Source organism: Gallus gallus, chromosome 13, assembly GCF_016699485.2.
Source record: "Gallus gallus isolate bGalGal1 chromosome 13, bGalGal1.mat.broiler.GRCg7b, whole genome shotgun sequence".
In the NCBI taxonomy this organism is placed as follows: domain Eukaryota; kingdom Metazoa; phylum Chordata; class Aves; order Galliformes; family Phasianidae; genus Gallus; species Gallus gallus.
The window spans coordinates 7,316,078-7,337,387 of NC_052544.1; the positions used below are offsets into that span (position 1 = coordinate 7,316,078).

General features: G+C 38.4%; 1 protein-coding gene across 2 annotated transcripts in view; it reads left to right on the plus strand.

Moving 5' to 3' along the window:
- The window catches only part of ATP10B (ATPase phospholipid transporting 10B (putative)), a 153,983-nt gene that overhangs the window by 95,757 nt on the left and 36,916 nt on the right, over positions 1 to 21,310 (plus strand). Inside the window, exons 2-5 of one of the 2 annotated variants that reach the window (XM_025154911.3) lie at positions 4,442 to 4,729; positions 5,590 to 5,784; positions 18,156 to 18,360; positions 21,168 to 21,253. In XM_025154911.3, the coding sequence (XP_025010679.2) occupies positions 4,461 to 4,729; positions 5,590 to 5,784; positions 18,156 to 18,360; positions 21,168 to 21,253 (755 nt within the window). In that variant the 5' untranslated portion in view covers positions 4,442 to 4,460. Of the gene's footprint in view, positions 1 to 4,441; positions 4,730 to 5,589; positions 5,785 to 7,028; positions 7,904 to 18,155; positions 18,361 to 21,167; positions 21,254 to 21,310 lie in introns of those variants that run through there. The other variant, XM_004944808.5, reaches the window with a different exon arrangement.

The following is a 21,310-nucleotide window of genomic DNA, read 5'->3' on the forward strand; positions in this document are numbered from 1 at the left end:
TGCAAAGCAGATTAGGAACTTTGTGACTGAGGTTTCCATAATATTCAGCTCACTTAATAATGTTTATCTCCACAGCCAAACCTTTCCCAGAATGGCTCTTTTCAGTGAATAGTACATTGTCCATATAGGGCGTCAAGAATACCAATTGCATTCAATTAGGAAACACAATAAAAGTTTTGCAATGAGAGAGTTAAGTATCAGAAGGGACTTCTATTATTTAATGCCTTCCATGGCATACAGGCAATGTAGAAATGAAATTATCAGGTGAAAAATTGGAAGGATATTTTCTGAACTGGGGTTCTCTATAATACCTGCATCTGCATGGAGGTGCATTTTTTTCACAGTACTGTTTTTCTCTGTCTGAAATGTTGCCCTAAAGTAAACTTTGGTGAAATATCCAAGCAACTTTTGAAAACAAGGTCTAGGCCTCATCTCGCTTTGGTAGTTCTTCAAGCTGCCTATGAGAAGGAATTGTTTGTTAAACGTGGATCAGTCATCTTTAGTAAGCAGCAAATGAGTCACGTTTGTGTAAAAGTTTCCTGTGCATCTCCAGGAAGGACAGAATCCCTGTCTGCAAAAGTTTGGGACACAGACATTTACAGTTAAGACTGTTGCTTTGCAGGAATGAGGTAACTTCAAAAGAGAAAAAGTAGTTTTCCTCATGCTGACTTTCTGGTGAGCTTTCTCTTACAGTCGATTTTTTTAATGCAAAAATCCTCAGACAGGAGCTAGCATGTAAACAAACACTGATAAAGTATGTGCCAGCTCATCCACCCTAGTTAAAAATTGTCATGTAACGCAGTCTGCTTCTGTCCTATAAAGGAGAAGCTTCCTTTCGTGTTGAATGAGATTGATCAATAGCAGGGAGGTTGCTAGTAACGTAGTCCATCCATGAGGGATTGAGGAGCAATTTTCCTATTGTCAACAAAAGGATGCATTGGGAAAACAGGTGCCATCAATGGGCTCTAGCACCTCAATTCTAGTAGAGGGAAATATCTCCCAAATACCTTTGATGGCTTACATTTTCAGCACTTTGAAATAGAAGACAAGCTTGAGGCACAAATTGGCTAGCTGTGTGCTTGATGTTGGACTGCTGTTTTCCTTCTGGTTTGATTCTTGTCTAAGATAGGTCTCTTAATGGGAAAGTTCACCTCTTCTACAAGAGTACTTGCAAATTTCTTCTGAGGAATAGTATTTTTTTTAAGAAGTAAATATAGGCCTGTCTGAGCACGTTTGATACAGATAAGACATATGCTGATGTATTTCTGATATGCTAAATCATTTGAGTAAGTTGAACCTCACCCTTAGAAAGGACTTGACAGCATTCTTTCTCTAAATACCTGCCCGGTACAAGTTTCAGCTCTTCGTTCCTCCCAATAAAGGAAAAGATAATCATCCTGTTTATCTCTAGCTTCCAAACACATCCTGATCTGCTGGATATCTTACGTTCTAGATACGATTGAGTACTGTCTGTGAAAGCTTACCACAAGGTAGGATAAATTGTGACTTTGCAGAATTTGTTCAGGGCAGAAATGCAGCACTAGCCTTAGCAGTGGTGACAGTTTCATTCACTGATGAAATGGAGCAAGAATAAAATAAATGAGCCTTTCAAAACATGAATGGTGGCCTTAGGCTATATGAGATATAATTTATGTCTGCTTATTGCAATAAATACATTGCTGTTGTGCTTACAGCATGTGCTAAATCCTCTCTCTGATACATAAATGGTAAATAGCAGTAGTAATCAATATCTCACAAACAGTATATTTTTCAGAGTACCATTACAAAACTGTTAGACAAATATGTTCATTTTCCATGAGTACCACGGAGCATTTTTTTTAATTAATAGAAGTTGGATGTTTTATTCTATGTGCAAAAGGCAAGGAAAAAATGACTTAATGAAGTTGTTCCTTTGAATTACCTGATGATAATTGTTGTGAAATTGCACTCTGTAATGTAGAAGGAGTGTGATGTCAGTCCTCCTTTTCTTGCTAGGAAATTCTGATTTTTTTTTTCAACACCTTTCTGTCGACAGTGTGAATGATAGTGTTTCTATTCACAGGGAATCGTTCACTTAAGTCTTTCATCAAGCATCAGTAATCTTGAAAACTTGCTTAGACTTACATCCTTCAGTTATTTGATGGGAGATGCACCAAGGTTTTCATGCTTTGCTTGCTGTTTTTCATGTTTCATGAAGTTTGATGCAGGCTTGTGAGATAATGTGATTGCGGTGTTTAACCTTCTGCGCTAACACCAGATACACATTTTTTGTCTCAAACCTGAATATAACTGGGTGTCTGCTTGTTACCTTTACTATAAATAGGTTATAGTTTAATCTATACTTACATGTCGCATGTTTTTCTCCAAACTGAGATATTTTGTCTTGTATTAACTTTTTGCATGTCTCTTCCACTTGGAGATCAGAAAAGAGTGGCAAAACTGAACACAAACTGAGGTTAGGTTCAGTACACCTTCATCAAATCACTCTCTCTCTCTCTCCTGCAGGCCATCTCTGGCTCATAACACATTGCCTACACTTCATCTATGATCTCAGTCCCATGGGGATGCTGCTTTTATTGCCTTTCAGCAAACCCTGTAGTCTGATTAGCTGCCTTGGTGCTGACTGCCTGCATGCTCCTATGCAAATATGGCCTACATGGATCAACCATGCTTATAAATTCTTTTGCTTTCTAAGTCCATATTAACCTATTATCACAAAGACAGCTGCTTACCATTGTAGTAGTTAATCTTTCCACAGTTGAATATTGTTATTGCAAACACAGTGAAGTCATCTAAAGTTGAGGGATAAGTGCTGGAATCCTAGTCTGTGGTGCACAGCACAAGTGACAGCAAGTCCTGTTAAAAGCTTCTTTTGCTTGCTTGTTCGGATATTTACACCTTTTTCAAATCCTAGAAATTCATAGTTTCAACATTCCCTGTCAAGTTAACATAGCATTAAATCTGATTCATTGAATATTAGGACTTAAATTTGTATCAATGAAGACAGTACCACCAAGATATGATAGGTAGAAATTAGTCATTCTGCTCTCACTGTAGAGAATCCCTGGGCACTGCTGTGCAACATGAACTCTCAGTGACTTTTATGAGCAGCTAGTGAGTAAAAGTGCATAAACCTTACTTGTCGCTTGCTATTGCCACAACCCGCTTTAAATGTGTTAGTGCAATTCAGTGGTCTACATTCCCCCTCCTGTGACTGAATTGCATATATCTTTTAAAATATGGTTCTTCTCTTGTTTCTTTTCTTCTCTCTTTTTTTTTTTTTTCCAAAGGAAATCACTGTGCATTCAGTTAAAAAAAAAAAGGCATTTTGGAGGAGGAAGTTGAAAGCAGAGGGGAAAAAAAGACCCAACCTGCAATAAAGGTATAAACCATTTCAAAGTACAGTAAGTTTGAAATGGGTCTATTTAGACTTGCACAAGCACGTACTGGTCTTGTCTATCTGTTTCAAACAAGGCTGCTCTTAAATAAAGTTTAAACCAGTGAATTAGTCTAAATGACCATTGCTAAGATTAAATTAAAAAAAAAAAATCTCTATTTCCCACAGCCCAGTTGAATTGGGTTCAGTTCACAATTTTTGTTCAGAGGAACTGTGAAGTTGCACAAACCAGTGTATTTCCTTGTTTTTTCACGTTTGCTGCTTCAACTTTACAAGGCAGCTTTTGGTCCCCAAGCTCCTGCTGCTGGGTTGAGATTCTACTGGGCTTGGATTGGGCGTAATAGAACACTGCTGGAGCCTGAGCGTCCTGGCCATTCGATTGCAGTTGTGAATGTGTGAACAAGTCAGAAGACAAGTGTTCAGTGATAACAGGATTAGTATTAGGAGATTGAATTCTTTTATCTCTCCAGTGATTGTTTTAGTGCTGCTTGGTATTTTCCATTTAAATGAGATTTCTATGGAGCTTCTAGAAAACTATTATGCGAATGTATATGAGATTAAGCTGATGTTGCAGTTCATTACTATTTGAGATTTGAGATTCAACACCTGAGTCTGTCTTTTTTTTTTTTTAAGTGTGAAAAGAAAAAGTATTGTAAGAAAGTCTGAAACTCTTGAAGAAAAGTGCCTGAATAGGGTTGGTGGCAGTCTATGACTGAAGAAAACAGTATAGATTTTGTCATGGAAAAGCTGTTGTTCACATCTGTTAAACTGATTTTATCTATGTTAGTTTGCTGTTACAACACACAGAAAATGGAGGTGGGCTTTCTTTTGCCTGGAGGTAGAAATGGATTTTTCATTGCTGAATATTTTGTTGTAACCCTTATTCCATGCATTCTCTGTAGAGAGTGCTGAACCTGAAGACTGAACATGAAATGGATTGAACGGTAGCACTGTTTGTTGTTTTAAACCTCTGCTAGCAAGATACAAAGTGAATTTTCTACCAGAAGGGAATTGGCTTTCAGTCCTTGTGCATTTGTCTTTCAGCCTGACGTTCCTGCTGTGAATGGCTTTGTCGGTAGACTCAGCTTTGTACCGTTGGCAGCGATTCGGAGCCAGAAGTGCCCCCCAGACTGTGTCAGAATCAACACCTCTGCTGTTCTCTGTCAGACAGAAACTGAACTTAAGCAAGTGGAGGATTGTGTTTTCCAACAATGGGAGACAGCAGAGAGGCTGGGACGAAGCTTCTAGGTTTTATTCTGGAAACAGGATACAGACTACAAAATACACATGGCTTACTTTTTTGCCCAAAAATCTTTTTAAGCAGTTTCACAGGTAAAAATAATAATCATCAAATGATGTATGAGATATAAGAATTCTTTCTGAAATAGTGATATTTGGGGGTGATAGAGAAGGGCTGCGTCTGTAGCTACCATGTTTTAAAATGTAGGTGAAGACTCTCTGTAAACAAATGTCACCTAATTCATACTGAAGTGGAGGCTTAAAGCAAGTAGTAGGTATCCTAACCAATGCTGTGGCCACATTTACCACTTCAGTACTGGAGCAGCTTTCCTTGTAAAAATTTCAAGTTGCATATCAAGATAAATGGTAGTTCCATATCCATCTCTAGATCTGAAATTTGTGTTATCTTGGATTTTTACTTTCATAATTAAATCTTCCATTTTCCACACGTGGAATTTTTCATGGGTCCTTGAGTGAATCCCAGTGTGAATTATGAATATGTGTTTTCTATGCTCATCCTGTTGCATTGGTTTATTTTTTTGAGGGTTGTGGGTTGGCTTTTTTGGGGCGAGGTGGGGAGGGGTTGTTGTTTTGTTTTTTTGGTGTTTTTTTTTTTTTCTTGGGGGGTGGGTAATATTTTTGTTTGTTTGTTTGCCTTTTGTTAGAATCTATGATTATTTTCAAAAGTGAGTTTGTGGGGGATCATTAGAGAAGATTCAACTCCTAGAGATAAGTAATATATATATATATATATTTGTAGTATGGGGAAAATTAAGGTAGCTATAATATTGTGACAATATATCTCACAAGCTTTTCTAAAGAAAAAATAAGCAACTCAGTTAAATAATTGATTATTTCAGGAAAGGATGAGGTTAGAGATGTGAAATGATTAACGCTCATGGCACGAGATGGGGGATTTTCATCAGGAAATTACATCTTTAATTTCTTTACAGGCTAGCTAATCTTTATTTCCTGTTCCTGGTGGTTTTAAACTGGTTCCCACAAATGGAAGTCTTCCACAGGGAGATTACTATGATTCCTCTGATCGTGGTGCTGCTTGCCAGTATGATAAAAGATGCTGTTGAAGACTATAAAAAATACCAATTTGATAAGATGATAAACTTCTCTAAAAGCAGGGTATATGACAAGTAAGTAGACTAAACCAATTATTCTGCTTGTGTGTTTGATGTGATGGAAACTGCTTATTTTGATTTTGCAACAATTCCCTTCCTGACCTTTTGGAGTACAGGAAGTTTGGAAGAGCTGTTATATAAAAGACTTTTGTTCTGCTTCAGAAAGTGCTTTGTTTATTTCACTCAGAGTCAGAGTTATCCTGAGAAGTTTTCTTTTATATCACACATCTGTGTGCTGCTACACCAGTTTTTATTCCAAGTTTTACAAACCAGTTTACCAACACACACAGTATCTTATCCCAGTAGCAGGAGGTTCTGGAGGAAGTCTGGAAAGGATCATTAGGCTTTTCTTGAACACATGGGAACAACATCTTTCAGAAACTTCCAGATAAAACCATTAATACAAAAATTAATAATCAACTGCATTTATGCGTTCAAGGTGAAGCATAACCAGGAACTGAACAAATTTTATGGTGTTTCCAGTTAGCATAGGTGATCAAAACAACACATCTTCACTCTGAAAGTGCTACGACACCCACTTGAAGTAAGCTGCGTTGTTTGCTCAGTACTGACTCAGAAGGAAGAAATATTTTCAAGTGCAATTCTTATTGCAACATTTCGATTTCATCAGAGTTTCTTGTCCAAGTACTAATTTGACTTGAGACTACCTCACTTATCTCTATGTAACACAATAGGAACTTTGCTTTAGAAGAAGTTTAAATACTTGCGCCTCTTCTGTTTTTTTCACATCTCCTTATGCCCAAACCATACAGGAAAATTACCGTGTAGCTTTTTTGGAAGTTAACTCTCATCTGTGCTGATTACTTATGTGGCAAGGGCACAAGGTCCAACGGACCGAAAGAAACGAGATTCTGCAAGGAGAAAAGGGTGAGAAAGGTCTGGGTGAGAAAAGGAAACGGGAGTCCAGAGGCTGGTCTAACAGGGGAGGAGCATCAGGCTGTGGGGCAAGCTGGGTAAACTGCCCTTAAATTGCCAATGTATATGTATAATTCTTTCTACAAGAAGTTTTTGTTTGTATTAGAGAGTGGGGAGGGACAGGGTGCTTGCTTGTTTGTTGTAATAAATTAAGTTATGGGCATGAAAGTAAATAGTAAACAGAGGAGGTTGGAAGAGAAGAATATTTTCTGTACGGAGGCTCATAGTAATCTGTTGACTTCTGTATGCAGAGCTCTGCCCTTTACCTTTGAACTTCCTGGCTCTAACAGGCTTATAAAACGATTCAGAAACACTTGGAGCAAATGGTGAAAACTGCGTGTACGTCCTTAGTTTTGTCTGTGCAGTGTTAAAAGAGAGGTACTTCACGTGAGCAGACACGATTCCAGAGAAACACTCTGGGGCCTCCAGGCACGCAGTAACAGGAATAACAAAACATTCAGGATGTTCTTCTTGTGTGTGACGTGCAGCCTTCCCAGCAAGCTTTAGGACCTGGAGTGGCTGGGTCAGGAAGATACCTGTTCCTGGGCAGGTGGATGCTGGAGTCAGCGACAAGCAGCCCAGGGCTCTCAACAGCTTGAGTCTTCCTTCCACCACTTTGGAGTTTATCTGGGTTATTGAACTGTTATAGCTTTGTTTGCCTGTGACTTGAGGCTACTTTTTGAGAGGGCAGCAAGATGTCAAGGAGAAGTTTTCCAGGCTGCTTCTCTAAGATGATATGGAAAAAACATTTTTTCAAGGAAACCTGCTGTCGATGCATTGCTTCAGACACAGAAACCCAAAACGAAGTGCTGGAGAAGAGAGGAAAATTAAAGAAAAGAAGAAAGAAAAATGAAAATAAGCGAGTGATCATCTCCAATTTGTCTTTTGGAAGTACGAAGTGGAAGGAAAATCCGAACAGATACTATGACTCCAATAAAATTAAGACCACGAAATACAGCGTCTTGACTTTCTTCCCTAAAAACCTCTATGAGCAGCTTCACCGCTTTGCCAATATTTATTTTGTGGTCATTGCACTGCTGAATTTTGTGCCAGTGGTGAATGCTTTCCAACCAGAAGTTTCTTTGATCCCTATTTGTGTTATAATGGCCATGACAGCCATTAAAGATGCTTGGGAGGACTTTCGGCGGTATAAGCTAGACAAAGAAATCAATCACATGGGTTGTTACGTTTACAGCAGGTGAGTTTTATACAGCTTTTATTTTGGAAAATGTTTGCTTGAGATCTTTTATCAATTGTGTGGGGGTTTTTTTTGTTTAAAATATTAATAAATGCTTGCTAAAAAATCACAGCGATTAAGTGAAGCAGTGTGAAGTTGCAGTGACTAGTTAATGCCCGTACTTGGTCTGATAACAGGGAAGATGTTCCCATTTTGTTTAAATCTATTGTTCAGACCGGGAAGGAAAATTTTTGTTTCATGGCTCTGCTGTGGCTATCGGCCTCTTAGACATGGAGTGTTTAAATAGCTACTGAATTTCTAAGGAATTTTCACCAGGGCTAAATTCTATCAGTACAGTACAGAACAAGATTTGCACAAACAATATAGCACAGAACAAGATCTGTCATGCAAATGGGTCCTTGTTTGGTTAGAGGCCAAGAAACCTTTGAAAAATGTAGCAAGTGCTTAGAACTAATTTCAGTTTTATACTCCAAACTGTAGGCTGCCTTCCAGTTGTGTTTTTGGTTTTGAGGTTTTTTTAACTAGGTTGTATGTAAAACCAAACTGCATATAAACATATTTTTAAAAATTGAGATAGTAACACGTGCTTCTGTTCGGTCTTCTCTAAATGAATTATCTACAAATATCTGTGATACTTTCAAAATGTTTCATGACCTCTTAAGTTTAGGACTTCTTGTATCATAACTGTAATCAACACAGAAAATGACTTCTGCCTGCTTAAATATCACACAGGGTGCCAGCAGAGCAAAACTTTTAATTTACCTGAACTTTGTCATCCCTCCAATTAATCAGCAGTATTTTATATAGTGTATGTTCTCACAGGCAGGATCTTGCAGAACTCTAGCTTTTATCACAGAGTTCTGTCACTGCTGTTTGTTCCTCTTGCATGTGTTTGTCAGATTTTTATTTTTATATCCTGCTGGTTAAATGGAGAAATAATGGATTTGCTTACTTACCCCCACATAGAGATAATGAGTTGTCAGAAATAAAATCTCTGCTCTTTTTGCCAACTTATCTGGAAAAGCAGACATTTCACAGGTTTCTAAATATTGCACATCTAAGACTTTTTTTCTCTTCCACCATGAAGACTGTCAGTAATTCTAGTTCTCTGAGTAGGTACCAGAATTGCCCCTATCTGTGAGGCTGCCGGAGTTGCATTAATCCATGGAGCAATGGATTATTTGTTAACACATGTTAAGACCCATATAACAGGGAATAGTAGGTGATGCAGTAGGTACTAATGAATGGATTGGCATGGAAACATTACTTCTTCTTGACATAAAGCCATCGTGTTAATTTATACGGAAAAGACTTTTACCTTGAGTAAATGAGAAGTAGGGAATACAATGTAAACTGTTTTCATGTTAAAGAAAAATGTACATCATGGCATTACAATGTACATACAGATCCAAGTTGTAGCCCAGAATACTTTCTTATGCGGAAAGATGAGGTGACCCATCTTAACACTGCTCATCCCGTTTCATAGGAAGGTCTTTGATCTATGTGTCTTACCAGACTCTTATGGCCCAAAACAGTGATGTAAGGGAAAGAAAAATAAGGAAGCCTTCAGAATCTACTGTTCATTCTATCCTGGAAAAAGTGTTGACAGTTGTCATTGCCATCGGATCTGTAGTTACAGCTTATTATATCATGAATAATTTTAATCAGGCTTCTATAGCTCTTTGGGAAGCTGGTATGTCTTGTTCTTCTTGCTAGCTGCAAAGTCATGGAAGAGTATGATGGCTTCTAATTTTCCTCCTTATGAATCGTCTGCCATAGGTGATTTTTTAACACAAGTGAAAGTCTTTTTCAGGGGACTGTGAATCTTGTTAATCTTGTGACACCAAAGAATCCTTTGTAATAGAATAACTCATCTTCCATCATAAGATGAAAATTTAATTAGATTTAAAGTATTAATCTTGGAGAGTAAATTGTCTTTATTTCAGATTTCAGTAACAAGAACTCTCGTTCCTGTTCCATAAAACATACAAAGTGCACTCTCTTTTCTGAAAGCCGAATGTCCTCCAAAACTTTCTTGAACACCAGAGGAAATGCTGTAACTTGTCTTCTTTCAGCATGGAACAAGGGAAATTGAATTCAAGTAGACTGCCCTGTAAACACATTACTTCTAATTTTCTTTTCACAGAGGTCAGCTGGAATGGCTAATCTAGCCTGCTAGTCTAATGAAGGAAAAGGCACTTCAAGTAGTGTACTTAAAGAATGCTTAATTGAAGGGGGGAAAAAAAAAAAAAGGAAACAATAATATTAAAGTAGCTTGGGGAATAGCAATACCTTAGATCTGATGTTTGATCGCAGACATTTTACTTTCTGATTAAAAGGTTTTTGTAATTATAAATTGTATACAGTCTGTGCTGCCAGATTACATCACACTACACCAAAATATGAGAACTAAAATACACTTGCTTCTTTTCTCTTGGTATTCATTTAATTATACTTAGTCTTCTGTTAAGTATACCTGGTCTGCTTTTAAATTTTTGTAGGAATGAGGCTTCTACCACTACAATATGTGATTATCAAAGCATTTTCTATGATATTCTGCTTTATTATCCTTCTTTAATTGCATTAAAATTCCTCAAGTGACCTGGTTTCATGCAACCCTAATTATTCTTCATCATCAACATTTAATTATAGTTTTCATGCATGTGTAATTTCTATCATGTTCATTTTGCTACTCCCAGACAGCTTTTAGGCAAGATATGTATACAGAACACCCTTTTAATCTGTCTTGTCAGTCAGTCCCTCCGCTCCTATTTTGGTTGCTTTTCTCTGAACTCTCTCGAGTTTGTCCCTGACTAACTAACAGGGGCCAGCACTGAGTGTAGTACGCAGGTCTGTAAGTGAATGCCAAACCAACAGTTACTAAAAGCTATTTAATTATTTCAGCATTCCACGAAGTTTGAGAAACCACTTGATGTATGTATGATTAACCTGTGGGCTGGGTCTGGTATACCTCTAGGATTAGGCTGTAATGGTCTGCAAATGCTCCACAACATCCAGACAGGATTTTATATTGACTTCACGCTACTAGAAAATCCAACCTGAATTTTTCTGGCTATTTTGAATAGATGGTCAGGTGCTAATACAAAGTATTAGCATCACAGTTCAAGATGGCAGAGCAACATGCTTGATTGACTGCACATTTATCAGGCAGCTCCACCTGTAAGAACATTAACATCATCTGGGCAATTAACATTGCTTAATTTTAAGCACCTACACTCAGATATCTGAGACAGTGATTCAGAAAATCCTAGTGTATGTTGTTTGAATTACACAGTGGTGTTGTCAGACAGCTGGGTAAGTCAGCAGGCATACTGGTGAGAGAACTGCACTCAGTATAGACAAGTTTCTCTGCGATGCTTACAGACCCTGTGGCTTTCAAGAACTTCCGATGTGGATCAATTTCCTCTTCCTGTGTAGGTCTGCAGATGTCTGGGTCACAGGAAAAAAAAAAGTCAGTCTGGACTTTGCTGTAATTCTGTACTTGCTTAGTATGAAGTCTGAGAAGATTTAAAGATTTCCACATCGGCCTTTATCCTAAGGTAGTCCCAGAGCAGTGCTGTGAAAATAAGAGCAAAACAGACCTTGTCACTGTAGTGCACTGAGTCAGGACTTCTACCAGCTGGAAAGCAATTTACAAAGAGAATTAAAATCTCGCCATTGATTTAAGATTTGTAATTCAGTGTGGTAATTTATGAGGCAGATGTTGGAGTCATTGTGCAGGACATTTCTGGCAGCAGTGAAGATCTGCTTGCTTATCAGTTACAGTACCTATTGTATGCTTTGATTTTCTTAAAATTGAGGCAGCTGAATAGTGAAGAGGAAGACTGCCTTCAGCTTCAACTTCCTGCATATGCTCTGACCAGCCAGAACTTCTGAAGGGAAGAAAGACTGCACCTCTGCTGGGTCCTGTCTGCATCTGGGAAAGCATCTGCTGTTCTCCAGGGCAGCAGTGACAGACGGGGTCTGCAGCCAAAGAACAGCATGTCAGGAAGATAGTGGAGAAGGGGAGGGGAAGTGCTTACAAACAAGAGTAGATCTACTGTCAAATCTCAGAGGAAAAAAAGGCAACTTTTCTCTGGACCCAGGAAACATCATATGCAGCTCATTCAACCCAGGGTGAGCCTGAAAGCTTGTCAAGCAGAAAGCAGAGGAAAACATCATCCTGCCAAGGGCACAGTAAGCAAAAAGAGGTTTATTGCCTACATTTTCATTTAAAGTCGTCTTCAGCAGCACTGAGTTTTTGCTTGTTGAAGAACAATTTCTTTCTACTTTATTATTACTGTTTACTAACAAAGAATAACTTTAAAGACTAGGGTTCTGCTGGAGGCTTTATTGGATTCATTTTATACACCAAGAAAAAGAGTCTCAAGCCCGTGGTCTGCTTTAAGTCCCAACATCTTCCCTTGGGCAAAATGGCACTGAATTTGCTTAAGCAGAGCCACATCAAGGCTTCCGTATCTTGGTGGTGCTTCCTCTGAATGGTGGATGAATATCAACAACAGGGAATCTCCTGGCTTCATACCCCAGCTTCTGCATGGCTGAAGATGCTTTTCTAAGACAGCAACAAACACTGATAATTCAAATATCTTTTACATGTAAAATAGCAATATAAATACGCTACTGTAACTGCAGGATAATTGTTTGCTATGATAGTACTGCAACTCGGTATCCATTAACAAAGATCCAATGAGACACTGGTTTGCTTAATATTAAAAGTAAGTATATTGTCCACCCTGCTTGCAGCAGGGAGTTGGAACTAGGTGATCTCTAAGGTCTCTTCCAACCCAAGCCATTCTATGATGCTGTTGTCTCCATGGCCTTGTCACTGGCAGAGAGCATCTTCTGCTCTGTACAGCTTTTGTGTGTACTCCAGGTAGTATGGGATTTTTGTGTCTGGGTTAAGTATGGATACCTGAATTAACAACTGAAGATACGAAGTGTCTTCTGTGCGTTGAGGTGTTCCTCAGCTTCCAGTGAGATGGGAAGTTGGTTTCAATGAGGAATACTCCCTGGTCTGATGTATGCCACCATGTACCTTCCTGAAGCCAGTGGAACCAAAGCAGTAAAGAAATAATGAAACTGTGAACTCTCCTTGAGGTGCTTCTGTGGTGAAGAAATCTGTGACATGCTGAGCTGATAAAAGGACAAAAAGTCAAATTTTCAACCCTCAGCTAGTCCAGGCAGCAGCAGTTGAAAGTCAAAGAGCAGCAGCGAAGTAGTGATTCATGGCAGCCAGTGCATTTCACCAGAGTAAGGATCCTTAGGCTCTATGGAATATAACCCATAAATATGTAACTAATGTTTCCACGGCTTTGTGGATTGCTATGTCAGAGCTTTTTTCAAGATCTACTACCTGCCAAGTAAGTCCCATTTTAACTGCCTGTTTTGGGGGTTTTTTTTGCCTTTTTTTTTTTTTAATGCAGCTAAATCCTGGAGAGGAGCAGGATGCTACCTGCTGACCTGAAGATGCTACGTGGTCATGTGAGGAAATGACTGTAGCAAAAAAGTTGGCTTAGGCTATAGCTTCTGGAAACTTCATGAGATAAAAGGAGTCCGTAGAAGCCAATGGAAATGATTAACAGTCTAAGTCACTGACTTGGAGTTACTTATTCACTCCAGATAGTGCCAGCAGAGTCACAGCATTTTTCTCTAGGCAATATTCATAAATAAATAAATAAAGTTAGATGTTCCTAATTACATTAATTGATAAACTACAAAAAACAATGTAATAAAATCTAAGCAAATGTGTACTCAAAATACTTCTGAATTTTACTTTATCTCCTCATTTGGTCCAGGTCATTATAAATCAAGATAGAGATGAAAAAAGCAAGTAAAATGAAACCCAAAGCATTGCATAAAATATAGTTCTAAGTTTCTGGTACTTAGCTTAAGTCCATATAAACCTGGAATGGTTACAGAAGTTGAGTATAGATGCTTTTATCATTGAGATAGTAACATCCATAGTATGATGCTACAGACTGTTTTAACACATAAAAAGTTAGGATCTGCTTCTAGTATTAAGGAGTTTGAAATGCCAAGATGATATAATTAAAGATGTCTTCAATTTGACTAAAAAAAAAAAAAAAAGAGTTCCATGTATAATTGAAAGATTCTCCTTGCTATCTTACTGTGTTACTGAAATTGCACAGCTGTTGTGGGGATGAATGGCTCTGGGTGCTTGCTTAAGTCCTTTTACTGCACTGATTGCTACGAAGTGATACGGTTCTTTGATGCTGATGATGTTCATGAGACAAAAACAGCCTCCCTAGGTACCCTAAATAATGGTAACTTGGTATAAACCAGGGATGAATTGGCCCTGACATTTTGACTCAGATGATATCTCTAGCTCAGGAATACTGTGTGAAGTTGTGCTGTATTGTGAGCTATGGGCAGGTTTCAGGATCAGTTCCTCTCCAGTCTGGTGTTGCCCTCAAGTTCTTAATCTGCTCCTATGTTGTCATTTTTTCAAGGTTTTATGGCAGCAGCTCCTAACCTTGCATTCATATTCTTAAAATGGTCTTCGAAAGCACAGTGTGGAGTTTTCTATTTAAAAGCTGGTAGAATCTTTGACAGTATGTGTTCCATTTTTATTTGCAAAAATAGACTGTAAAGTGTAATTCCAGCTGTTCATTGCATAGCACTGAGTGTGTTGGAGTATTTTTGAAAAAGTGATCCTTGAGGGGGACCGTTTTCAAATATAACATTTTAATGAATTTACATACAATAAAACTCAAACATTTGGATTTGCTTATATGTTACACTGACTTTTTTTTGTCCAGAGTGTCTGATATTACAGTCTAGTGGCAACATACAGGTGAAAGACAGAGTAACATCTTTACTACAAACTGCAAGGAAAGCTGTCCTGGAAGTTTCAGTAATTCAGAGGAACCAGACCCATTGAGCTAATTGGTTGATGTGACCATTATATGTGACAAAGGTTCCTAAAGATCTTCCTCTAAGACAGTCTAGGACTCACAGCCATGCCGTGGTATGCACATGGAAAACAGTTTTATTTAATCTCCTGTTGGGAGCAGTGCAATATTTTCTTACTTCCTCCTGTTCACCACCCCCTCCTGACCCAGTCTTTGTTTGAAGTTCATTTTTATTGAATCAAAGAATGTGAAATGACTTTGTGTCAACAATAATTTATTCCTGTTCCCCAACAATTTCCAGCCACAGCAGGCTTTTCTGTATGATTCTTTCTCCCCTAAAATACCTTCATAAAATCTATTCAGTTTGGTCCTTCTCATCAGATATGACGAGTCTAATATCAAATTCTGGCAGACTGTGCTGTGACTGTTCCAGGCTGTCTCTTTCTGTCTGCACTACCCTGTGATGGGTGTTGTTGTGCTACCTGTTATTCCAGGGCAGTGAGGGAATGCTTTTAAGTGTGGTGGTGATAAATTGACTGGTAAAGGAGAGAAGGTAATGGAGAGACTTTCATCCTAGAGCATAACTTTGATGTGCCACAGCCCTGATGCCTTCCACCATGCGAATCAGACTTTCAGCTCTCCACCTATTGAAAATCATCACGTTGTTATTTTATTGCATAAATCCGTGTGTCTTTTTTATACGTCTCTCATCAAACCATCTTAGACTTATGAAGCTCTCGTGTTTATTTAGCAACCGAAGCATGAGCTATGAACTTTAATCAATGAACAGGAAAAGGGCAGCATTCCCAGTCTTGGGAATTACTGAAAGGATACTGCTTCATTTGAAAAATCTTTTGGGGCAATTGAATCAGCGTCATTGTGGGGTGCAAGAGGTTCCTTGTGAAGTGCTTTTCTTCCTTTTACCCTTTACTAATTCTCAGCAAAATTTTAGAAAGTCCTCAGGAATTCTAATTCCCGCAGGAATCCTAATCTTACAGCTCCAGCTAAATATTGCAGGGAATAGAGCTCTCTTTGAAGAAAATGTGCTTTACTGAGTTTCTGTTCACTGGGAGAGAGGGACACCCTTCACCTGAATGTAAGCCTGGAAGACTAGCAATTCCTGAACTATATTCCCTATGCAACAGAAAACAACTTCTTTGATCTGGAAGAGGTCATTTGGCTTTTCTGACTCACTGTCTCCTCTGTAATTAGTGTATGAACCGAGCCTTGAGCCACACGTTTAATGTAAGTTTCATTGGCTGTTACTGAAAAATTATTACAAATCTATGATTTCTGTGGTTTATTTTATTAACCCAGTTTCTTTACGCTGACGTAGAAGACAGCCAGCTGGGTAAGGCCTATCTATAGCATTTTGTGAGCAGGAAATTCAAGAGTGTTCCATAAACAACAGAATTGTGCAAGAGCTGACGTAGAAAGAAGTAGGATTGCCCTGCAGATGTCCTGGCAAACAGCATATGCAAACTCTACGTGACATCCAGATGTCTGGGGTAGCAAGGCAATCCATCTGCTTGTACTAAACTGCTTCTGTAATCTCATTTTCATGCTTTAAACATACGAGGAATTCTACCAGGAAAGCATTAGATATGGGAAGAATTCCTGGTTGCTTAGTAGCTTTACTATATTAGCCTTAGCATCCATTTCATTGTGCAATAAATACTCATCATGCACCTGCTTAAATACTTTTCAAGTAGAAACTGTTCTGGAATATTTTTTTCAACAAGCAGCAACATCAGATTCACTTACAGCAAACATCTGTTTCTCAGTGTGATCTTTTATATCTATTGTTGAGCAAAGAAAACAAGGATATGCATATAAGCAGAGGCAGCAGAAAGAAGAACGAACATTCAGAAATGAAAAAAACAGTGTAGGAAGGAAAAATCATTGCTACAATGCCATTATTTACCGATTATTAATGACTCTCACATCTAGCACCAAAGATTTTCATATAGTTACAGGAGGTTTTTCTGGCTTTTGTTGTTCTTGTTTTGTTTTAATAAAAAGTGAATACCACCGGGAAATGCGGAGTGTTTAACTGCATGTGTAACCTTTACAGGAAGCAGTTATTTCATGTTGCTTTTAGATAAGGATGTAAGCCAACTACCACAGATTGCCTGACAGCATTAGGACTGACCCCTCTTTCCCCAAGACCAGGAAAACAGGTTAGCACGCAGTAGACTTTGGCCAGACTCTGAAGGCACACTTGGATGTGTGCCTTTGAACTGTAGCAAAACATTTTATCTCCTACATCACTGCTCCCCTTCTCATAATACAAATACTTCATTGAAAGACTCCCTTCTTCAGGCACTAAATGAGGATGATTCAAAGCTAAAGCAAAAATGAGACCGAGTCATTACAAAAAGCCTTTTACTGTGAGTCTTGTAAATTATTGTGAGCATTTTTACTCTTACAGAGCAGCATACAAGGTGACAATTATTTATATTAAAGAAAATAATTTCCTCATAAAGAACTGGGCCATTGCTGCCTTTGCAGTTTTCCCTTTAACTAGTTGTAAAGTGTATTCTACAGTCCCCAGTGTGTTTAGATGATGAAGAGTAGCTGAGAGATCAATTACTGAAAAGGTTATTTCAAAAAGTATTGCTGTATCTTGAACCATTGAACGCCAGTTTGTTGATGAAATAGTCATTTCTTTTCCTCAAACCTCAATCCTCTTTTTTTTTTTTTTTTTTTTTTTCTCCACTTTAGAGTCCCTTTGTTCCTTCCTTCTTTTCATTCATCTTAGGTTCTAGCTACTTTTTGTTTTGGGGTTGTTTTTTTGTTTTCTTGTTCAATACTAAGGAGTCATTTGTCAGCTGCTCTGCCTTTTTAAGTTGTATCTACTTCCTAAGCTTAAGATTTTTAACTGTCTTTTGAGAATTACAAATTGGAGAGACCTGCTGCAAGCAGAGGTATGATAATGCTTTACTTCTTTCAGGGTCTACGTGTTGATGCTTGAAAATACCTGTGACATACTCAAAAATATATACTTTTAAAATATCTGTATTTCTTGTGTAATATACTTAAAAACAAAACACTTCTGTTAGTCTGAGCAACTTTCTGGCTTTTGCTGTGGAGAATATAGGCCCAGTGCTAGTGAATGAAAGAGATTTTTTTTAGTTTCCATTTACTCTCTGTAGATATTTTACTTTGTATGTGAGATATGGTGAAGTGCTTCTATGCAACTGTCTAAAGCACTAATTTCTAGGTGTTCTGCGGTGTCTTTTTAAAAAATCCAGCAATGTGGCACTACTGTCCTCCTTTCTTTTATCAATACCCCACTTAACGGGGAGCCTGCCTTCCTAATGCCACTATTCACCCTTGACATATTTTTGGTGCCATAGGAAAGACCGTGCCTATGTTGAGAAGTGCTGGAAAGATGTCCGAGTGGGAGATTTTGTGCAGCTGCAGTGTAACGAGACCATCCCAGCTGATATCCTCTTGCTGTACTCCTCTGACCAGAATGGGATTTGCCACTTGGAAACAGCCAACCTTGATGGCGAGACCAACCTTAAGCAGCGACGAGTTGTCATGGGGTTCTCCAGCCAGGTAAGTCTATGAAACCGCAGCCCATGCAGCCAAGGACTGCTCTGAGCAGTAGTCTGACTGCTCTGCAGCTCTAGCCATGAAGGGCAGTGGAGAAGTCTGCTTTCAAATCAGAAAATACTTGGGCATTGAGTTATCCTTCAGACTGAGCATGATCATTTTGTTTAGTCTTTGAGTTGTTAGGTAGATACACCACATGCACAGAAGCCTTTACACTTAGGAAGTCTTGTTACGTAAGCAGTGTGGAATGAAGTTCTGACCGTGATGACCGCAGTGTTCAGGAAGGTCAGAGCTTAAATAATCATCTCTATTACATTGTTATTTAAGATTATTAGTGTAAATAGCATGTTAATTAAAAAAAAAATAATAATGTTCTACGTATCATACGAGCTGGTGTTAGTCTTCCTGTCTGCAACGTGTTCCTTGTTCTTGGAGCTTTGTTTAATCTTGCGATTTAAGTGCTCCATAAAACTTCCCAGATTTAAGTGCAGCTATAAAATGTGACTCTTTAAGGAGGAGAGAATGAACTGGGGTTAGTTCTTTGGTTTAGGGAATGCTTTGGAATACTGAATTCCCCTACCTTTAAAATACTGAGACGAAGGAAACTTTTTCTTCTTGTAAGCCACTTTCTGACGTGAATTTTCAACTGTAAAACTCTTGTCATCAAAATAACTCTCTATCTATTTATTTATTTACTGAGAGGGTTGGGGGAGAGGATTCATCCTTCTCTGCCCCTTTTCTAGCTATGAACCTATTAGGTAGTAATGAGCCTCTAAGCTCCACTTGCATCTTGCTGTTCTCCTGTTGCACAAATGTTTCTAGGGTAATGATAATGTACAGTTTTACTCTTGAGTTTCATGAGATGGGCAAGATTCCACAGGGTTCTTATAAGAGAGTCTAAAAATATTCACTCGTGAGACAAATGTTATACAAACTGCCCCAATATTCATAGAATCATAGAATGGCTTGAGATGGAAGGGACCTTAAGGATCATCAAGTTCCAACCCCGCTGCCACAGGCAGGGCCACCAACCTGCAGATCTGGTACTAGACCAGGCTGCCCAGGACTCCATCCAACCTGGTCTTGAACACCTCGAGGGATGGGGCATCCACAGCCTCTCCGGGCAGCCTGTGTCAGCACCTCACCACTCTCTCTGTGAACAGCTTCCCTCTGATATCCAATCTAAACCTTCACTTTTTGAGCTTAGAAGCGTTTCCCCTTGTCCTATCACTATCTACCCTTGTAAAAACTTGATTCCCCTCCTGTTTCTAATCCCCTTTTAAAAAGCCTTCTCTTCTCCAGGCTGAATTCATCTAGGTATTTTTCCTCCAAAATTTATTTTTTAGATCAGATTCTCAGCTTGCTTGTACTTAGATTTTAAACATATATATATACAAAATAGAATGTATGTATTGCTCAGAAAAAGAACAAGAGAGAGGAAAGCGAGACCTGGGACACTGTCATCGCGAGGAATTCTCACAGTCTGGCAAAGCTGTGATGAATTCCAGTGGGAGATTCTCAGGATTTTCAGTTTCCAAAGGAATGTGACTTCTGGAAGTCTCTCTTGCTTTAGAAGAAGATATGGAAGCCCAGCAGCAGATCTGATTTCCAGCCCTGAATTTCCTAATGAGAGGAGTTTGGATTCAAGTGGGTTGCAGTTCTTTTGGTTTTTATCTCACAGCAGTAATTATTCTCTTTCATGTTTCTCACATCCCATTTTTATTACATATTCTTAATCTAAAATCAAAGTCTTCAGTATCTTTTCAGTTGAGGAAAAGAGGTTATGGCAGACATGCACCTTTCATGCAGCTGGCTTTCCAGACTGCTTCAAAGAGCCCGAAAAGCAAGCCTTTTCCCTTGAATAAGGGGAAAATAAAGCAAAAGTGTGTGTCTTGATTCAGCTCCAAGCTCTAATTCAGGACATACTTAGCCCAGGGAGCTCCATCTTGTTTTGTCTCTCCCAGCACTTCGGGCGGTTTCACTTCCCTTCCTTTTGGGTAGATCTTTTGTTTGTTTCCTTGTTTTACTGTTAGTCTTTATTTTAGTCATATTTGAATGTATTCAAATTATTTAAAGGTATGGTCTCTCATTTTATTCTCATGTACTCCTGGCTGCTAAAACAACTTTTCGAATATATTTCAAAATCCATATTAATATTGCAATTATTTTCGTTTGATCTTGGTTTTGTCTGAGGAGTGTTGTTATTTAATAAAGAATTATAAAAATCTGTTACGTTTACCTTAAATGAAGGCAGGTGCTGCCACTAAGTAGCATCCCTATTGTACGATCCAATTCACAGCATTTTTTTAAAATTTAGTTTAGCTAGCTGATAATCCAGCCAAGGAAAGTCTCAGCTCTGCTATACCATGACAATGCCCTTTTGATTATACAATGAATTACATTATTTTGCGCGCTCAAATTTGCTTATGGTCAAACAGATCTGTATTGATAAAAATAAAAAATAAATAAAACGAGAATTGATTTGTGTGATATTTGAGAAATTAAAGATGAAAACTGTTGGCAGTTTCCAGCCTTGGCTGTACTTCTGTGTCTGAATTTACCTTAGAGAGAAGGTAAAAAATTGCAGGCAAGCTATGAACCTGATCTAAACATTTATTTTTTCCAAACCCTTGCTTTTTGGTGAGGTGGGTTTACCAAGCCCATTACTTTTACCTCTGACACTGTGTTATGTTTCCGTAAGTAAAGTTTATCTGTTGGTGCTGACATGGCATTGGGTATTTAGCTGCTTTTGTGTTTAGCATTTCAATTACTCTGGATTTGACACTCATTCCCTGTGTTTCCTCTTGCAGAATACTTCATTTGAACCAGAATTTTTCCAAAATACCATCATCTGTGAATTGCCTAATAATGATCTCAATAAATTCAAAGGGTACATGTAAGTATTTGTTATCCATAAGTGCACTGTCTATCTCAGCTTTAATGCTTCACTTGG